Source organism: Calidris pugnax, unplaced genomic scaffold, assembly GCF_001431845.1.
Source record: "Calidris pugnax isolate Ruff unplaced genomic scaffold, ASM143184v1 scaffold63, whole genome shotgun sequence".
Lineage (NCBI taxonomy): Eukaryota > Metazoa > Chordata > Aves > Charadriiformes > Scolopacidae > Calidris > Calidris pugnax.
Genome location: NW_015090852.1, coordinates 5151611 through 5169884, shown reverse-complemented (window position 1 = coordinate 5169884; position 18274 = coordinate 5151611). Strand labels below are relative to the sequence as shown.

Genomic DNA, 18274 nt, shown 5'->3' with positions numbered 1-18274 from the left:
CCCCCCCCCCCCGCGGCAGCGCCAATGGGAGCGGCGGCGGCGGGTGCCATGGCAACGCCCGCCACGTCAGCGCGCGCGGTCCCGCCGGAGGGAGAGGCGGGGCCCGGCCCCCGGTCTCCCGGGCAAGGGGGCGTCCCCGGTGCCGGTCCCCTCCGGGCGTGGCGGGGAGCACAGCTTCCCGGCAGAGCCCCACCCCTTCACGCTGTTCCTCCCCCGCGCCGGGCCCACGCGTGAAAGCGGGAAGCGGCGGCCGCAAGCAGCCCCCGGGCAGCCATCCCCACGGCTGTTCGGAGGGGGGACGGGGACGACACACGACACCCCCCTTCTGCAGCAAGAGAGGAGAGGCACACAGGGGGGGAAAAAAAACCCAAAACAACCCAAAAATCGCCAAACCCACGCAATGAGGCGGGCACACAAAAATCAGCGCCGGCCAAAAAACTGGTCATCCCCCCCGCCCCACCCCACGCGTCCCCTGGGGGCTGGGGAGCCACGCACGGCCCACGCCCCCAGAAAGTTGTGCAACTCCCCTCATCTCCCCCGGGGGAGCGGCCCGCGTCAGCCCGGCCGGTTCTCCCTCCCCGTGACATCAAGGCCGGGAACCGTTACGGCAGAGGCAGCCCGGTGTGAGTAAGCGGTGCGGCGGCAGGAGGCACAGCCCCCAGGGACGGGGAGGGGGACACGGCCAGCTCCGTCCAGGCATGGTCACCACCGGGACTTTGAAGGGCCACCAAGTCCCCAAAGCGGTGGGCACCAAGCACAAGGTGGTAGAGGGGCGCCATGGCTGGGTCACATCCCTGTGTCCCCACCCCACGTCGGGACAGGGCGACAGAGAACTTACTCAGCTACGTGACCGTAGCACCGGCGGTCCCAGGAGATAAAGTGTGCTGGACAACCCCCTCGTACTGAAGCATCGTTTATTAATCGTCTGTATCAAGCACACATCTGCTCAGCAACGGTGCGTGACGGGATACAGGAGTTGACATCTAACCCCACGGGAGGCACGTGGTTACAGACCCAGCACGGCGGGAGGAAGAGGAGGGGATGCTCTGGAGAGACGGCCTGGGTGCGATGGGGCGCTGGGGCTGCGCCGTCAGGAGGCTGGAGACCAGCGGGACTAAAATCAGGACTACAGCTAACATCAGAGCTGACTTGTGCTTCGGCCACAAGGGATTTAAAAAACATCTACCCTCCTTGCATATGATAAATAGGTGGAAGTGCAAAGAACTTTCCCTCATCGCTCCCACACAGACACTGGTGGCAGAGGAAGGACAGCTATTCTCCGGCTGGCAGTGACACTTTCTGTCAGAACAGCTACAAAACCCAACCACCACCAAGGACTGGCTGAGAGACACCGTGTTCCCTCTTCACACACGTTCTCCAAAGGGATGCAGCCCCTTGGAGTGCCTCCTCCTGGGGAGAAGGGCGGGATGCCTGCCCTGGCATCCCACCAGAGCAGGGCCAGCCTTCCCTGGCTGTCTCCAGAGGCTTCATCTTTCATCCCTTTCCCCTCCTCAAAGCAGATCCCTCCCTCAAAGGCAGCCTGTGAGTTTTCACATCTAGGTGTCACCCACCGAGGACCATACGTAGGTCAGTGCTATTAGGAAGAAGTTGTGTCAAGCAGCACAAACGGAGAAACCCAGTGAGCATCCAAGTAGAAAGCCTCAACGCTTCTGCAACTCAAGCAGGCAGTAATTTGGAGATAAGGAGAGCCAGGCCCATCCAGGCACACACTGCCACAGACGCCTTGGACTGAATCACCACACAACACTTAGATACAAGCCAGAATTAAGAAACCCACGGGTTTTAGCAGGGCTGAAACTTAGGCCAAGCCATCAGTAGATCACTGCAGACACCAGAGTGAGCTTCAGGTTGATAGTAAAAGGCTTTGAAGGCAGAGGGTGAGGAATAATGATAAAACTCTTCTGCTCTGAGGAGCTTCTAAACCTCCCTGTACCCCACAGCCTGCAGAGGGAAGCCATGGGCTGGATGCAGTGACAGGACAGAGATCGGCATCTTCAACCCTTGCCAGGATGAAAATAATAATAAAAAAAAGCAGCTCTAGGTGTTTTGCCCAGCTCAGTGCTCAAGCCTCATCAATGAGCATCTGGAGAAAAAATATCTGGTAGCAAGAGTTTGCATCTTGAAGATTTCTTTAGCTCCTATTAAAGCAGCTGAACAAAACCCCAGCCAAACTCTGGTGGAACAGCTCTACCATACTGTGGGAACAGGTTGTAGCTCCTCTCTTAAGATTAATCCTGGCATGGCTCTCCATCTTTAGTTGCAAATCCAAAGCATAATTCTGACTGAAAGAGACAGGCTTGAAAGATGACAGAGCAGTTCACAGTCCTGGAGAAATGCATGTGGGAACTTAAATGCCTGCACCTGTGCCCCAGCATCTCTCCATCTCGGTACCACTGGAGGTGACAGACCTCACACCCTGCACCCCGAGGGAGCTCCCCATGTCCCAGTGTGGGCTGGCACTCAGCAAGGCAGGAGCTCTTGGATCTGCTCGTGCCAGGTGACGGGGGCACAGGCAGCCAGCTGAATGCTGCTGACACGATGGCATTCCACACATGAATTTCTTAGCCAAAGCAGTTTCACCCCTGGCTCAGCCCACCAGGGACAGCAACAACACAGAGCTGAGGAGGTCAGTCAATACCTACCAATACTTAAGAGTACTTTAAACACTGCTCTTCACATAAGAAAAACCCTCACCCAGTCAATCATCCCATTCCTTCCAGACACTAAAGGTGCTTCACTGCAAGGACAGTTAAATTAAAAGCCATGAATCACACACCCCATCTATGCAAAGCTGCTTTACAGCTACGTACACCAAAGTAGCATCATCCCCAGAAAAAGTCTGATCAGCAAATCACACCTTAAAACTCACTGTGGGAATTTAATTATTTTTTTTTTTCCCTGGAAAACCTACCACCTCAAAGGCAACAGAAATATTAAAGAAATTGGTCCTTTCTGGGGGAGTTTGAGAAGGGCCACAGTAGACAGGACTCCACACCAGCACAGAGAGGAACTCAGACTCCTGAAATGCTACAGACATTGGACCTCCCGACACACTGCACACATGGCAAAATTCAAGAGGAACTTTTAAGTGCAGGATTCCAGCAAGTCCAGCAACAGCGAGACACAAAAAGTAAACTGCAAGGTAATTCAGGTATTATGCCAGGGAAGGTCAGAGACGGTTCAGGCAGCTGCCCGCAAGTATTTCAGCTGGAGAAAAGAATTCATGAGGGCTCTCCTCCTCACTAGAGGTACCGGGGCTGCAAGCCAGAATAGGCTGGTCCCTCAGGATCTTTAGGGCTGTTGTGTGCTGCAGACAGAGGCTCTGCTGGGTGTAGGGGTGTGCACAGCCCTGGGAAACAGCCACCACCTACCCCACGCTGGCAGCTGCCCGAGTGAGCTTCTGATTGTGCACTGAAGCCACACGAGCAGAGAACATGCTCTGGGGCGAGCACCAATGCTGCTTGCCCAGATCTTTTTTTCCCCCCAAAAGCACGTGGTTGTTGCCCCTGACACTGGGAAAGCCACGTCAAGTCTGATGACTGACCAAGCCCTTTCCATACAGGACCTTAGATTGCCTCAGGCCCTTTGTGTAACCTACGAAGGACCAAAAGTGTCAGTGCTTCTAATCTACAAGTCTAATGGGTCAATGCGAAACCAAAACACACAACACAGAAAAGCCAAGCGTGGGACCTACGACATACAAATATTTGTTCTTTTCTTTAGAAGACCGGCAGGGCAGGGGAGTCCTGCTGAGACACAAAGAATACTGCGTGCTGTAGCACTCCTTTCCAAAAATACACGTAAAGACGCTTACGTATTACAGATGATTTGGCATTAGAGCTAGGGAGCACCAGTGCCAGCACAGGGTACGTGCTAGAAAGATGATTCCACACAACAGGGTTTCCACATTGCCTCAGGCTACAAAGTGCTTACAAGTTGTGTTGGGACTGAGGCTGGCACTGCTCTGACAACATGTTAGCCACCCTCAGTCCCTGCCCACCCCAGGCATACAAGCAAGTTCAGTGTCACCCACACCTCGCTGCCTAAGCCCAGCATATGCCACCTGTGCCAGGTCAGACGGATGGCTCTTCTTGGGTCACGAGGCAGTGACAGGGTTAACGGGGTAGGCTCAGCAGATCTGATTTCACTGCCTCCCTTTGCTCTACATGACATGAAGACTCTAAAGTCTTCTTGGTCTAGTTTAGAGAGGATAGGCTTCTGGTTCTATATTTACCATAGATATCAACAAAAGGCAGGAAAACCTTCCGCCTCCTCCCCAGCACTGGAGAAGAGCACATGCGTTATAGGAAAGCTTCACAAAGGAATCCTCTCTCCAGAGCAAAGTCAAGTGCTGAAGCCAGGATTTCAAATGGTCTCATTTCAAATCACTTCAAAGCGCTCGCCAAGATCTGCTCGGCCTCCCAGGCTCCCAGTGTCACCCCTCCTGCCACCCCAGCGCCCTCCGGGGCAAAGCCACACACCCAATGTAAACGAGCAAGCACAACACACACACACACGAGCACACGCTGAAAGCCATCCCGGCCTCCTCTGCACATCACAAAGCAGCAGTAAAGGTTTCAAAGCCCAGTTAAGTCCTTTGCATCTCTCCTTCACAGATGACTCAAAAGCAGGGCTAGGAAGCTCTTTTGTACATTCAACTGTAAAACATGTGAGGAAGAGGAGCAAGACAACTCTCCTGATTGTTGCTACTGCCTACAGCAAGTTTTGGTACAGATATCCTCTCTTATAGGCACTCAGTGGGTAAAACGTAGCCACAACAAACTTGCCATCAAAAATCTTTCCAGTCAGCATTTTTTGGGCAGCTTTGGAATCACCAGCATTTGCATATTCAACAAAGACCTGAAAGAGAGAGAGGAGAAATAGGACTTCCAGTGCAGCTTGACACCCACCCCCTCAACTGGGGAAACACTTCCCAAACAATTTCCCCCCCACCTCTATCCTTGGTTGAGCCCAGAGCAGCGGAGCTCAAAAGGAAGGAGCTGCACTTCTGAACTGGAATTTCACCTTTTGCTCCTAGTTTCTAAGGGCAGCATATTTGGTGAGGAGGGAGAAAGTATGATGATGCTCCACATCCTCAATGCCTCTTCTCCCACCCACTGTCTTCCCCCCCTTCCCTCCCCTATCCCAGCTCCCCTGCTGAAGCTGTTTGGAGACCTCCCAGGCTAGGCCTTACATAACCAGGAAGGAACCTGTGCTGTCCTTCAAGATAACCAGCTATTTTTAGCTCTGTCATCAGCCAGAAGATTGCCAAGATGCGAGCAGCAGTCCCACAGCACATGGAGCATACGTGGGAATATGCAGCCTCTTCCCTCTGTTCACTTACTTGGCCTTTACCAGGATTCTCCTTTGGAATAAGCAAGGAAACCACCGGTCCGTACTTCTGACACTCCTCCCTTATGTCTTCCAGGATATCTGAGAAAGAAAAGAGCTGGTTGTCTTTCGCGTCACAAACTAGGATGAACCAAGAAACAAATGAAGACCAGATGAACACACCGAGAACATTCAGTCAACAGATAGTCTTTTCCTCTCAATTTAAAATAAACAATCGAGAGGTGACACGGTAGAAGCTGACACCGCTTAACGGCCACGTAACAAAACGAAGTGTCCGACCTAAGGCTCAGAAACACAGACGTACAGGCAGTGAATCCCCAACAGCAAGGTCTGGAGCACATGGACAGTCCTCTTTCTTGCCCACAAACCCTGGCCTTCGAGCAGAGAAAACATTTGGGATTTTTTTTGGTTACAGCTCTTGGAGGAGGGGAAACGAAGTAGCTGCCACAAACCTTTCTTTGTGTGAGCAGAACCCAGCCTTTTAAACCCATATTCCCAGAGCTCTCTTTTGCCACTCGCACGGATTTGAGAGCAAGCAGAAATGCAAATTCCACTGACATGCCTTGCCACCTACCATGTATAGTTTTTGCTACAGTTTAAGAACTCCAATGAGATATTTCAGTTCTCTGCTGAGATCTTGGATAAGTTCACTAGCAAACTTTTGAAGATCTCTGCTACTGGGCTCCAGAGTCTCGTGCATGTCCAGCAGAAGCTCAGAGCCACAAATATGTTATGAGGTCTGTGGGTATCTAACCAAAGAATAAAATCAAAATAAACCTTTTTTTTTTTTAAATCTGGGATTCTTTAAGAACTCACTACAATCTCTGCTGTCTCAACCTTTCAGTCTATTCTGTGTTGGTGCAGTTGACCCACTTAGTACCCAATCTCAGCTGAGCAGCTCTTTGCTGTTCTTGCGCCAATTAATTGCTCTTCTGCTCGCTCTCGCATCACCAAAGCCAAACAAAACAGAGTCTGTAAGACACCATTGCTGTATGGCAATTGCACAGCTTGCACCAACCTTCATACTCTTCTTCGCACTGCAGAGAAGCGTCACTTAGAACATTGAGCAGCCTCAGCACAGGCGTGGGGAGCATCACCAAATCTTCGATATGGGGAGCTGTTTGACACCCACAGAATTAGAGAAAAGAAAATAAATCAAAGTGCAAAGGAGCAAAAAAACAGGAAGTTGACTCAATATGCACTATTATACACAAACACTTACTGCTATTTGCAGTACAGTCTTGCTTCTTTCCACTATTACCTGCATTTACAATTGTATCTTCTCCCTGTTTCAAATTTATCTTCACTTGTGCACTTGCATTTACAATTGTATCTTCTCCCTGTTTCCAATTTATCTTCACTTGTGCACTGAGAGACTCTTCCAAAGTGTTCAGTGCACTCTGCCATTACACTGAGACCAGCACTTGAAACTGCTTTTAAACTCACAAAGCTAGCAGAAATTAAGACTAGGGTTATGTCTACTTAGCTCAGATTCAGAAACCGATGCGTGTCAAGTGCTACAACAGTTTAGCAATATATGGAGACACAGGAAGATGAAAGAACTACTCTGCAACCTGCCTCTCCTGTTACTGCTACCAGACAGGCTGAAAACAGGCTGGCCCAGCTTCTGCAATTCCAATTCTTAAGCTGTGCTAAGGCACAACCCTCAGCACTCTCTAGGATACCCTTTCCTTTCCCCCCATTCAGAATCCAACTACAATGCAGTAGTTTTAAGACCAACATATAATCTTGCAACAGAAATGGGGAAAACTATGTAGTTACTTAAGCAATGCAGTGCTACAGAATAGGGCATGGCCACAAGAGGGTGGCCACAAGGTGGGTGAGCAGTGATCCTGTGAACACCTTTACAGGAGCAGAAATAAAGCCCACTGCCACAGGGCGGCTGGCTCTATAAACCAAGCAGCTCCAGAATGGCCTGGAACCAAGCAGAATAGATACTACTGTGGAAGAAGGAAACAGCCAAGGTGGACAGACTAATGGCAGACTATGAGCTATGTCTGAGAGGACACCCAGTCCTCTAGAAACTCAAAGCAGCAGGGACAGTGTCACTTCTTCAAGGACAAAAGCTTGATTTCATGTTCCCGAAAGGGACTGGCAGGCCAGTCATGAATTTGAGACCTGGGAGCCCAACTTTCAGTACTTGGAGAGTGTTAATGTTTTTATTTGTATTGGCAGCTACACTAGCCAAACACAACAGCAGTACCTCACAGTTCTCCCACTACACAGTGACAGAGGGGAGAGAAAAGGGAAAAAAAATGGCTCTAATTCTACAGTTTGAGCCTTCTGACTATGTTCGCAAAGATATCAGGCTATTAGTTCCTTGGAAATACTTTTCCAAGTTAAGCATGCATTATGTATGAGGAGCTCACTTCCTTGCCAGGCACAGACAGAAGATGTTGATTTCATAGTGCAAGAGGAGGTGATAGGCAAGCACACATGCTATAAATTCGAGCAGAGAAAACATTTGGGATTTTTTTTGGTTACAGCTCTTGGAGGAGGGGAAACGAAGTAGCTGCCACAAACCTTTCTTTGTGTGAGCAGAACCCAGCCTTTTAAACCCATATTCCCAGAGCTCTCTTTTGCCACTCGCACGGATTTGAGAGCAAGCAGAAATGCAAATTCCACTGACATGCCTTGCCACCTACCATGTATAGTTTTTGCTACAGTTTAAGAACTCCAATGAGATATTTCAGTTCTCTGCTGAGATCTTGGATAAGTTCACTAGCAAACTTTTGAAGATCTCTGCTACTGGGCTCCAGAGTCTCGTGCATGTCCAGCAGAAGCTCAGAGCCACAAATATGTTATGAGGTCTGTGGGTATCTAACCAAAGAATAAAATCAAAATAAACCTTTTTTTTTTTTAAATCTGGGATTCTTTAAGAACTCACTACAATCTCTGCTGTCTCAACCTTTCAGTCTATTCTGTGTTGGTGCAGTTGACCCACTTAGTACCCAATCTCAGCTGAGCAGCTCTTTGCTGTTCTTGCGCCAATTAATTGCTCTTCTGCTCGCTCTCGCATCACCAAAGCCAAACAAAACAGAGTCTGTAAGACACCATTGCTGTATGGCAATTGCACAGCTTGCACCAACCTTCATACTCTTCTTCGCACTGCAGAGAAGCGTCACTTAGAACATTGAGCAGCCTCAGCACAGGCGTGGGGAGCATCACCAAATCTTCGATATGGGGAGCTGTTTGACACCCACAGAATTAGAGAAAAGAAAATAAATCAAAGTGCAAAGGAGCAAAAAAACAGGAAGTTGACTCAATATGCACTATTATACACAAACACTTACTGCTATTTGCAGTACAGTCTTGCTTCTTTCCACTATTACCTGCATTTACAATTGTATCTTCTCCCTGTTTCAAATTTATCTTCACTTGTGCACTGACTCTTCCAAAGTGTTCAGTGCACTCTGCCATTACACTGAGACCAGCACTTGAAACTGCTTTTAAACTCACAAAGCTAGCAGAAATTAAGACTAGGGTTATGTCTACTTAGCTCAGATTCAGAAACCGATACGTGTCAAGTGCTACAACAGTTTAGCAATATATGGAGACACAGGAAGATGAAAGAACTACTCTGCAACCTGCCTCTCCTGTTACTGCTACCAGACAGGCTGAAAACAGGCTGGCCCAGCTTCTGCAACTCCAATTCTTAAGCTGTGCTAAGGCACAACCCTCAGCACTCTCTAGGATACCCTTTCCTTTCCCCCCATTCAGAATCCAACTACAATGCAGTAGTTTTAAGACCAACATATAATCTTGCAACAGAAATGGGGAAAACTATGTAGTTACTTAAGCAATGCAGTGCTACAGAATAGGGCATGGCCACAAGAGGGGGCCCAGCTTCTGCAATTCCAATTCTTAAGCTGTGCTAAGGCACAAGCCTCAGCACTCTCTAGGATACCCTTTCCTTCCCCCCCGTTCAAAATCCAACTACAATGCAGTTGTTTGAAGATCAACATACAACCTTGCAACAGAAATGGGGAAAACTATGTAGTTTCTTAAACAATGCAGTGCTACAGAATAGGGAATGGCCACAAGGTGGGTGAGCAGTGATCCTGTGAACACCTTTACAGGAGCAGAAATAAAGCCCACTGCCACAGGGCGGCTGGCTCTATAAACCAAGCAGCTCCAGAATGGCCTGGAACCAAGCAGAATAGATACTACTGTGGAAGAAGGAAACAGCCAAGGTGGACAGACTAATGGCAGAATATGAGCTATGTCTGAGAGGACACCCAGTCCTCTAGAAACTCAAAGCAGCAGGGACAGTGTCACTTCTTCAAGGACAAAAGCTTGATTTCATGTTCCCGAAAGGGACTGGCAGGCCAGTCATGAATTTGAGACCTGGGAGCCCAACTTTCAGTACTTGGAGAGTGTTAATGTTTTTATTTGTATTGGCAGCTACACTAGCCAAACACAACAGCAGTACCTCACAGTTCTCCCACTACACAGTGACAGAGGGGAGAGAAAAGGGAAAAAAAATGGCTCTAATTCTACAGTTTGAGCCTTCTGACTATGTTCGCAAAGATATCAGGCTATTAGTTCCTTGGAAATACTTTTCCAAGTTAAGCATGCATTATGTATGAGGAGCTCACTTCCTTGCCAGGCACAGACAGAAGATGTTGATTTCATAGTGCAAGAGGAGGTGATAGGCAAGCACACATGCTATAAATCTCCTCCTGCCTGACATGGAAGAGTCCTTCCTAAAGCATAGAGTACGAAATGCCTTATCAGTCCAGACGATGCCCAGACAGCGCAGAGGGACAGCCCTTTGAAGAAAAGTCTGCATTCAGATAACCAAGCATATTCCAGCTCCTAGCAAACCTCTGGGACCATTCTTCCATAGGACTTCTGGCAACCAAGAGAAAACATCAGATGAACTGGGAACAGAAAGAACATTAAAGTGTTGCCTTGGTCTTATACGCTGCCCTTTCTATTCAAGTAAGTCTGTCCTTCATTTCACAAGTCTTTTTTCAGAGAGGGAGACAAACCAACCCCTAGGACTCAGAGCCACCTGATCTTCCTGTAACCAAGTGACAAATGCATTTCTTGCAATACCCTTCTGCCCAGCCCTTCTGCTCCTCTTCAAAGTGCCAGGTGATACCAACCACACTGACAACACAAAGCCTGCAAGCAGCTCAGGAAAGAAGTTGATGAACTGGAAAGTCAAGACTTGGCTGTAAATGACAAGGAAAGCCATTCTCAGCTGTCTTTGCACTAAACAGAAAAACCGTGTCCAAGTGAAAGACAGTGACAGATCATTTTCTGACTTCCTAGGAAAGAAACAGTAAATGCTTCTTTGTGCAGACAAGCGTTATGTACAAGTTTGGCAAAGAAGAGAACCAGCAATGAGAACGAAGAAAAATTGAAGCTGTTATACCAACTTGTAGCACTAACCACAGAAGCACCTTCCTAGGTACAGTTAGAGGTCTGTGTGTTTAAAACCAGACCAGAAAGCAGTGCCAATATTCTACTCCCTCTGCTCTAAAGCAATACTGGCTGCAAGATTCAGCCATGGAAAGTGGCTTTGATTACAACAGTCCCAGTTTCTGAGATGCAAGAGAAGTCTGAAAACAGGAATGAGTTTGTTACCTTTGCCTAACACACAGGAATGCCAGTATCTTGACATGACCTCAAGAGGCAATACTTAACAACCTTCACTGCAAGGTACACCAAGCAGCTTAAGAAAAGCAGGGCTAAGATTCAAGGGAAAATGCTAGCTCAGCCAGCAGCTGAATACCTGAAGCCTTAACTTATGCTGCAGAAAAGCTGGATGCAGAGCTCTTCATTGGTGTTCCCGAAAGCAGACGAGCTCTGAAGAATGCTCCCGTGATGCTTTTGGAATGGAAAACAGGGAGGGATACTAGCCTAAACAGGGTGGTCCCAGCCATCTTTTGCTGACAGCCTGCAACCCACATAGGGGCGGTCCTAGGGAAACACCACCATTTTATTAAATTGAAGAGAAAGTGCCAGATGAAAATGACAGTGATGTCTGTCTGTGACCTGCCACACAGGCACCAGAAGAGGCAGGCCAGTCACTGCAAAAATGGGCTTATGCCACAAGAACACACTGGGACTATTTGACCTGAGGAAGCAGCAGCAGATGCTACCACCAGCCACTGCCATAGTCGCTCCTATTCCTGGCTTCTGAACTGGGAAACACTTGGCATAAGAAAAACCATCCAGTCACCATCACTAGCAGTGCGCTCTTCAAAAGCGCCTTAATGGTCACAGTATTAGGTAAACACCTTGGCTATTTCTATCCCCTCAGATGCACGTTGCTGCCAATACACTCTTGGTCAGTTTGATCTGGGCAGAATTTAATGGGAGTCCAACCAGGGAAAAGCGACAGCCTGCAGGGCTAGAGGGGCACTGAGAGCACTGGCATCGCTGCAGACCCCCTGCTGTGGTACCCCAGAGGGCTGGTGAGTGCCACAAAGTGCAAAGGAGCAGCAACGAGGCCAGAACCAGAAACACCACAATTTAACTGTGCTCTGTGCTGCTTCCAGTACATGCTGAGAAAGCCATGAGCAGGGACGACGTGCACAGCTTACCAAAGGGAATGCTGAAGAATGGGCTGCATAAAGCCTTCTCAGCGGAGGCTCGCTTTCCTTGGTCACAATGAAGCATGCTGTAAGAAAAGACACCCTTATGATCTTGCCTGTGACATTCCTGCATCGACAAATTCAACTCAGGCTGGAAGCCAGTACAGAGGAATACCCTGTCTTTGGGGTGTGTATGGTACAAAGAGAAAAGTGAGAAGCACATCTTCCAATTCACAGCTGAAGCACACCAGAAGGACTCCCTGAAAGCATTTTGGGTAGGTTTTCCTTCTTGATGTCTCTCAGCCCCAAATGATGGACGTTGCCCACTTAAAAGTTCACAAGGAACATGACATGGTCCAGCTCCATCTCCCCAGGCCATTCAGCCCACGTCTCAGGCACACGTGCAGTCTCAAAATGATCACACTCCAAGGAGATCCCACATCTTTCCACAAATGGGACTCAAAGCAGCTAACAGCCCAGAGCTTGCCTGAGGACATCCCCTACTCAGCTTTACCAGTGGCTCCTGATGCTATTTCTGCCAAGTTGCGTCCTCATTCACTCTGTAGCCTCAGAGCAGAGTCACAGGACAGCGAAAACACTTGGCAGACCTTTCAGCAGAGAGCTGCACAGGAGCATTTGAATCTTGACAGCAATGGAGAAGCAGCACTGTCTGCCCCCTTCCCTCATTTCTGACAACACTCTCCTGGGGCACCAAAGTCTCCAGTTTTCTCCAAATATAACCTCATTGGCAGGAGGTGCAAAGCCCCGAAACAGCAAATGATTAACATCATGATTGATATTCTTTATGTGCTTACTCCAAACTGTGCCAAAATCAGAGGAGCTGAAGCATCTTTGCTCTTGCTTGCACTTGTTACTAAAACAGTGGCAGGGAGATTTAAAAAAACAAAGTCTTAGGTGTGGGCTCTAAGTTACTAAGAACGAAGCACAAGACTTTACAGATCACATCTTTATGCAACAGTTAGTAAATATGGTAAAATACCTTTTGATAAGGTCTCTGAGGTGATAAGTTGGAATGGCTGAATTAACCACCCCTTCACTGGCAAATATGCGATCAATGATGGCAGAACTATTTGTCTGGAAAGAAAAAGAAACAGTGCTTAGGGAGTGGGGAAAAAAAAAAAAAGACCAGGACAAAGCTTGCAATGTCCCATCATTTTCTGGACTGGATGCAGAGGGTACTGTGAGAGATCCCCGATGTCACACCTCACACATTAAAACCAGCAGGCCCATATCAGATGAAGTTTTTTTCCCATTTGCCTGTGCAAAATCCGGAAATTTCCATGTGCAGGTAAATTTGCTGTTACTGTGGACATTATGATGCTGAAAGGATACTCTTACCGGGAGGGGGGACACAAAACAAAATTATTTCATACAGAACAGGGGACAAAGACAGGCTCCAGGCTCACAACATAAAGCCGCCTTCTTGTTTTCTCAGGATATAGACTTATGAAAAGATCCCAAATTAGAGCTAACATTAGACTAAAACCAGCAAATAACTCCAGTCATTGTGCTGCTGAACTAGCTGGCAGCCATCAGCCATCCATTTCGTTCTTCCTTTTGTGCCACACTACAGCCAGTGTAGCTCACCTCCCACATCACAGCAAAACACAGGTTCCAAACACAGACTCCTGGAACCCTCACTTTCAGTAACCTGAACACAGGCCGCATTCAGACACGCCAGTCCCACAGGGAAGGTGGGTCTTTAAGGCTCTGGAACCTTAACTCTTAAGGTAATAGGATTAGACAAACATCCTGGAAGCACTCTCTAGTTGTCAGGTGCTACCTCACAAATCCAGGTTATGAACAAGGAGGAGGAGGACTCATTTGGTACAAGCAAGAACGCCCACAGCAGCTCTCACTCACCTTCCATTCCTGAGATTGGACTGTATGTTTCAGTTTCATTCCTGAGAACATCTCCAGTAAAACAATTCCCAGACTCCACAGATCCACCGCAGAGGTGCACTCCGTCTCACTCTGGAGCCCTGCCTGTGCCAGGCAGTTCTGCAGTTCTGCCTCTGGAGCCCGATACCCGTCTGTTTGAATATATTTCACATCCTACAGAAGATCAAACACACAGAAAAAGTTAACTTTCTGGATTCAGGTTCTCCACTCTATCCTTAAATCAGTTCACAGACGTCCTTCCAAATGGGTCACCAAAATACTATTGCTAAATTGACAGAAAGCATTGTACAGCCAGACACGTTAGGCAGGCAGTTCAACTCGCTGCGCTGCTGTGCTGATGAGGAAAAAACCAAGACTGTCTGGAAGAGAAAACACCTCCCAGCATAATAGGAGGCATCCCACTAACACCTGATCTCTTTGAAAGACAGCCCTGCTGGGAAGAAGAGGCTGGATGTCACTGCGGACCGGCCCATTAACCTCTCAACAGCGCAGAAGATGCTAGAAGTTTCAGGATAAGGGTTGAACACCCACGATCTCCTCCCACGTTGGCTGCATGAGAGCCCAAACAGCCCGGTCTGAGCAGTGAGGAGCAGTAACAGCTGCCATTATTCAAGTACTGATGTTCCCTGGAACAAAACGTTAAAAGAACGAAGCAGGCACCTAACGCTCAGACAAGGAAATTATCAAAGGCGCTTCCCACGCACCTCTTCCTTCTCCCCCTCGCAGCCAAAAGTGCTGCAGCAACCAACACCTGCCACGGCTGGCAGAGCAAAATAAAATGCCCACACGCTGCCTGCTTAAAAGAAAACAGGAAATTAAAGAATCACACAACTGCTGGTTGGAGGGGCTGCTCTGAAGGTCTCCAGTCCAGCCTCCTGCTCGCAGACATGACCCCACCAGTCAGCTGTGGCTTTGTCGAGCCAAGTCTTGCAAGTGTCCACAGACAAACTGCATGCTGCATCTTCCTAACATGGGAGGGCTCAGCTTAGACACACTGATGTGACACGGGGAATGACAGAAGAATATGCAAGCCTACTTCCTGGAGAAGGTGCAGGAAGGGGAATTCTTAGCAGGAGCATATATTCAAACCAAAATTATGTGGTTCCGTTCTCTGATTGAAAACGAAGTTTACAGAAACCACTTTCAGGCAACAGAGCTCAAAAGTGTTTTATGAACTTAAAAAAAAATATTGATACACAAATTGCTTATCAGCATCTCTCCTCCTATCAGCAAAGACCAGAACCTCCACCATGGCAAAAGTAGCAATTTAGCAGCCCCACCAGACAACATTTAGAGATAGAGAAAACACCGTGGCCAATGCCACAAGAAAAAAGAGCGAGATGAAATTTCACTCCTACCATCTAGAGCATTTTGAGAGGTGTAGGTGGCTGAGACCTTGCTCTATGTACAGCCATTCTCTGTTAAACAGTAACGGCAGGAAAAGTTATGCAAGGACAAGCTCGGCAGAGCTGTCACAAATAAAAGTCTTGACTCAGATAAGGAAATCATGCACGTATGCTGCTGCCCAAGGCAGGGGTGGTAAAGGGAAGCCAATACCCAGTGCACATTCAAAGTACGGTCAGAAGGTTCACCAATATAAGCCAGCATATTTCCGAGAAGGGGCAAAGGAAACTCAGCCCAAAGAAAGCAGATTGAAAGGAATCACAGAAGTAAATAAAACACCTGATCAGCTGAGGCAACTCACAGAGCAAGCAGCAAAACACAAACCTGAATTAAAAAAAAAATATCTGCATTAGACACAGGACACCAGGAGAATGTTTTTTGCTGATAGACAGCAACAGATTACCAGCACAAACCAGCCTTCAGCCAAGAATGTGGGAAAACTGAACAACAACATGGAGGAGTTACGAAGTACAAATATTAAAAACAGCTCCTGTACCAAAGAATTCAGAGACAGGTCACCCACACAATCCTCTGGTATTCACAGATCAGTGGGCTGTACCATCATTACCAGGTAAAGCAGTAAAAAAAGTACGTGAATTTAAAACCTGTACATGAGTGGAGTGCATGGAGTAGGGATAGGCCAGGACAATGCTCAGAAAAAGCATAGCTCGTTTACTAGACTTACTGCCCATCACCCAGTGATTAAAAGGCAAATTTGTTAAGAGGCTATCTGATGAAAAAGCCTCACTAATAACCCCTCGAAGCCTGTTACTGAGAAAGGGAGTGGTGAAAGGAAGATCTATCCACCCAACAGCAGAACCTCCTGAGGCTCTCATCAGGCTCATCATGAGGCTTTCATCAGAGATCATGGAAGAGATTAAGGGTAAGGACAAATGTACAAAACCCAGTACCACCAAAACAAAGAAGGGACAGCATGAAGAGGGACAGAAAGCCCAGCAAACAGGAAAAGTAAAACAGGCAGAGATCTGTGTCAGTAAAGAATCGACACTGCCTACCCACAACCAGCGTATGGGCTTTCATCAACACAATAACATGGGAAAGAAACATCCAGACTTCCTGAAAAAGGGAAACTGCTATAAAAAGGGTGAAAGTAAAGACAAGCACAATGACACTGCCAGAGATAATACAATTTACTTGGGAGGCTGGGTGAAAGTAAAGACAAGCACAATGACACTGCCAGAGATAATGCAATTTACTTGGGATGGTGAAGCATGGATTATGACTAAGTACGATAAGGGATGATAAAAGGAAATTCTTCACGTCTGGGTGCTCCCACTTGTCTGGCCACATAAAAACTAGCAAACTTTTCAGGAAGTTGAGACACTACTTTTTTCAGTGCATCATTAACTTTGGAATTCGTGGTCATATACAGCACAAAGGCTAAGACATTAACAGAAACCAGAGACATGCAAGGAGAATGGGAACACAAGCTTCTGTTTCTGGGGCCAGACAACATTTTAGCCTTTTCCAGGAAACCCTCAGCACCAGCTCAGCTACCACTCTCAGCAGGTCACGTCAACTCCTACAGCTGAAAACATCACAGACCCACACAACTCAACACAGAGCCAATTGTTTCAAGAGCAGCACGTTCCAAACCTGATTCCCCTCTTTGAAGCTAAGTCCAAAGTCAATGAGCTTAAAGCACTCCTCCTCCGCGCTCCACAGGATGTTGCGTGGCTTGAGGTCTGCGTGCACGTAGCCTTTGTGGTGCAGGAAAGCCAGGGCTTCAAGAACATCTCGGGCGCAGTGCTGGATCATCCACATGGAGCAGCCCTGGTTGCTGGAGTGCAGCAGCAGCTCGGACACACTGATGTCCAGCAGCTCCAGCAGGAGACAGCGAGACGGGCCATTTGCAGAGTAGTGGTTGGTGAACACGCCGTACAGCGTCACTACGGTGAGACACAGTGACAGGTATTGGTAACGAGCAATTAGACAGTCATCACGCCCCACTACTGCCCAGAAGACCACAAAAGCTGCAGGAGACAGCTCATCTCTGTGTGATCATCACAGCACCATCAGTGTGACGTTCAGAGAGACGGACATCCAAACTCGAGAGGGAAGCAGCATGGGAAAACCAGCCATGTCATCCCCACAGCCTTTAGAGGACAGGCTGGTCTCACAACACACAGCCAGGCTCTGCTAAAGTGATAGCACTGGGCGCTCCTGCTCAGAAGGAAAATCTCCAGGACGTGGACAAGCAGGTCCCGGTGGGTAAAATGGAGATAGTACCACTCTTTTGGGGACACGTCAATCTCTTCCCGTGACAAACCTAGCACAGTAGGAAACCGAGCTCGCTCTGGGCATCTGGCGGGCTTCCAGCAGCCGCCTCTGACGCTCAGGCTTCCTCCCTTCCCAAGCTCATTCCCACCCACGCAGGCAGCCCAGGGGGTCCTGTCAGAGCCACCCAGGCTGGTGGGCATGCAGACACCTCCTCACCGCTGCCCCGTAGGCAGCACGGCTCCTGCTGGGGTGGCTCCACCAGCCCTGCCCAACAGAGGACATAGGGGTGCCCTGCCTGGGGTGACCTCCCCTGCCCACCAAGGGGGTGACCCCAGCTCCTCCCTGCCCCTTCCCACCCTGGGCAGGTGCCCAACCTGACAAAGGGGTGGGTTACTCAGCCCTGCCTGCCCCGGGGGGGTACCGGGAAGCACCCGCTGCTGCAGGGATGCTGCTTTGGGGTGCCCAGGCTGGGGACCCTCAAACCTGCCAACCCAGGGGTGCCGACCCAAGGGGGCACGCTGGTCTGGGGGTCTCTAGCCCTGCCAGCGGGGGTCAGTTTCGGGGCGAGGGAACCCCTATTCCCAAAGGAGTTGGGGATACCGCGCCTGGCTGGGGATGCGGAGACACCAGTTCGCCCTGGGAGGGGGGTTGGATGGATACCCCGGGGGAGAGAGGGTGTCTGCGGGGCTGCTCAAGAAGGGGCCCGTTCGGGGAGCGGGGGGTACAGGGGGGTGCCCAGGCTGGAGGACAGGCCGGGGGAGGGG

At 48.9% G+C, this 18274-nt stretch overlaps 1 protein-coding gene across 1 annotated transcript; it reads right to left on the bottom strand.

The window, feature by feature from the left end:
• Positions 1-897: 897 nt before the first annotated feature.
• On the bottom strand, positions 898-17594 carry UHMK1 (U2AF homology motif (UHM) kinase 1). The gene is made up of 8 exons (XM_014943343.1): positions 17560-17594; positions 16887-17283; positions 13827-14018; positions 12943-13037; positions 11952-12028; positions 8484-8582; positions 5366-5454; positions 898-4881 (listed from the first exon to the last, which is right to left on the bottom strand). Exons 1-8 carry the CDS (start codon positions 17592-17594, stop codon positions 4735-4737), a joined length of 1131 nt encoding a protein of 376 aa, XP_014798829.1. The 3' UTR covers positions 898-4734.
• Positions 17595-18274: the final 680 nt, after the last annotated feature.

Coding starts and splice junctions, on each gene's coding strand:
- UHMK1 (XM_014943343.1), bottom strand. CDS start 17,594: ATGCCCAGAGCGAGCTCGGTTTCCTACTGTGCTAG. Junction 13,038..13,826: donor TCCAATCTCAGGAATGGAAG/GTGAGTGAGAGC, acceptor TTTTCTTTCCAG/ACAAATAGTTCTGCCATCAT. Junction 4,882..5,365: donor AGAATCCTGGTAAAGGCCAA/GTAAGTGAACAG, acceptor TCTCTCTTTCAG/GTCTTTGTTGAATATGCAAA.